This window comes from Nothoprocta perdicaria, unplaced genomic scaffold (assembly GCF_003342845.1).
Source record: "Nothoprocta perdicaria isolate Ctin4 unplaced genomic scaffold, notPer1 scaffold_1206, whole genome shotgun sequence".
Taxonomy (NCBI): Eukaryota; Metazoa; Chordata; class Aves; order Tinamiformes; family Tinamidae; genus Nothoprocta; species Nothoprocta perdicaria.
The window spans coordinates 1-1,408 of NW_020454324.1; the positions used below are offsets into that span (position 1 = coordinate 1).

General features: G+C 58.5%; 1 protein-coding gene across 1 annotated transcript; it reads right to left on the reverse strand.

The window, feature by feature from the left end:
- Positions 1 to 6: 6 nt before the first annotated feature.
- CAPNS1 (calpain small subunit 1) lies at positions 7 to 1,289 on the reverse strand (the record flags this gene model as incomplete). Its single annotated transcript, XM_026054360.1, has 4 exons — positions 1,213 to 1,289; positions 658 to 722; positions 450 to 518; positions 7 to 85 (listed from the first exon to the last, which is right to left on the reverse strand). Coding segments are annotated over exons 1-4 (268 nt in total), but the record flags the coding sequence as incomplete, so codon positions are not given.
- Between the last annotated feature and the right edge of the window lie 119 nt (positions 1,290 to 1,408).

Genomic DNA, 1,408 nt, shown 5'->3' on the forward strand with positions numbered 1-1,408 from the left:
CCCCACCTGCAGCCTGGAAGGCTCCGGGAAGCTCCTGGGCTCCGATGGTTCCGGAGCGGTCGGAATCGAACTGCTTATAGATGCACTGGAGCGGGGGGGGGGGGAATTTGGGGAGGGGGCCCGAGGGGGGGACCCCCCCCGGTACCCCCAGCACCCTGGGGTGCCCCCCACCCATTCCCATTCCTCCCCTTCCTCCCAGTTCCCATTCATCCCATGGGATTCATCCCAAGGTTCCTCTCCAGGAATTTGGGTCTTGGGGGGGGGAACCCCATCTTGCCCCCTCCAAGCCAAAGAGTCCCAAAAGTGCCGATTTCTCCCCCAAAATCCAGCCCCCCCCCCCATTTCCTCCCCTTTTCCCTAAGGAATTTTGTTTTCCCGCCCCCCCATGTTTTTTTGGGGGGTCCCTAAATTTTGGGGTGCCCCCTACATTTTGGGGTGCCCCCCCTCACCTGCCACTTCTTGATGTTATTCCACAAATACTTGAATTCCTCGAATCCCAGTTTTCCCGTCGTGTCGCTCTGCCGGCGCCGGGTAAAGGTCCATTTTGGGGCTGAAAACGGCCAAATTGGGAAAGCGGGAGCCCAAACCACGCGGAGGCCCCAAAACGGCCCTTTTCACCCCAAAAATGTGTGCCCCCCCAAAAAAATTAAAGGATACGTCCATGACGGCCACCATGCTGCGACACGTGTCGATGCCGAATCCGTCGGTTTTTAGGTCGGGATCTGCCGCCGCCCGGCGGGACGTTTGGGGCAATTTGTTGGAATTTAGAATTTTGATAGATTTTTTTTCAAATTTGTTAGATTTTTTGGGGGGGGAGGTAATTTTTTTCGGGGGGGGGGTCCCTAAATGAGCTGCCCCCCGAGCAAGGGAGGTTTTGGTGCCTCTTGTCCCCCATAACAAGCGGAATCCGGGGGGATTCTCCAGTGGCTAATAGAGGGTTGGGCATTCCCCACCTCCCCCAAAAGAAAGACCCTGGTGGGGGCGAAACTGGAGGGGGGGCATTAAACTAAACGGGGGGCATTAGCAAATGTCCTTTGTCCCCCCCTACACCCTCCAATTGCCCCTATAGCTTTGTGGGGATTCTCTAGTGGCTACTATAAGGTTGTGCACCCGCCCCCCGGGGATGTTAATGGCAATTTGGGGAGGGGGGGGCAGCTCCCCCCGCTGCCACCGAGGCCCCCCCCACCTTGGGGACCCCTTGGGGACACTTACGGCGGGTGACCACCTTGTTGAGGATGTTCATGAGCTCGGTGGGAGACACCTCCATGTCCTGCGGGGGGGGGAAGGAGCAGGAATGACCCCCCCACCCTGACCCCCACCCTAGGGTGCCAGGGAGATCCAGAGGGATTCGCTGGGAATATTGGGGGGGGGGGAATTCGTGATGGAAAGAAGCAGAGGGATCTGAGGG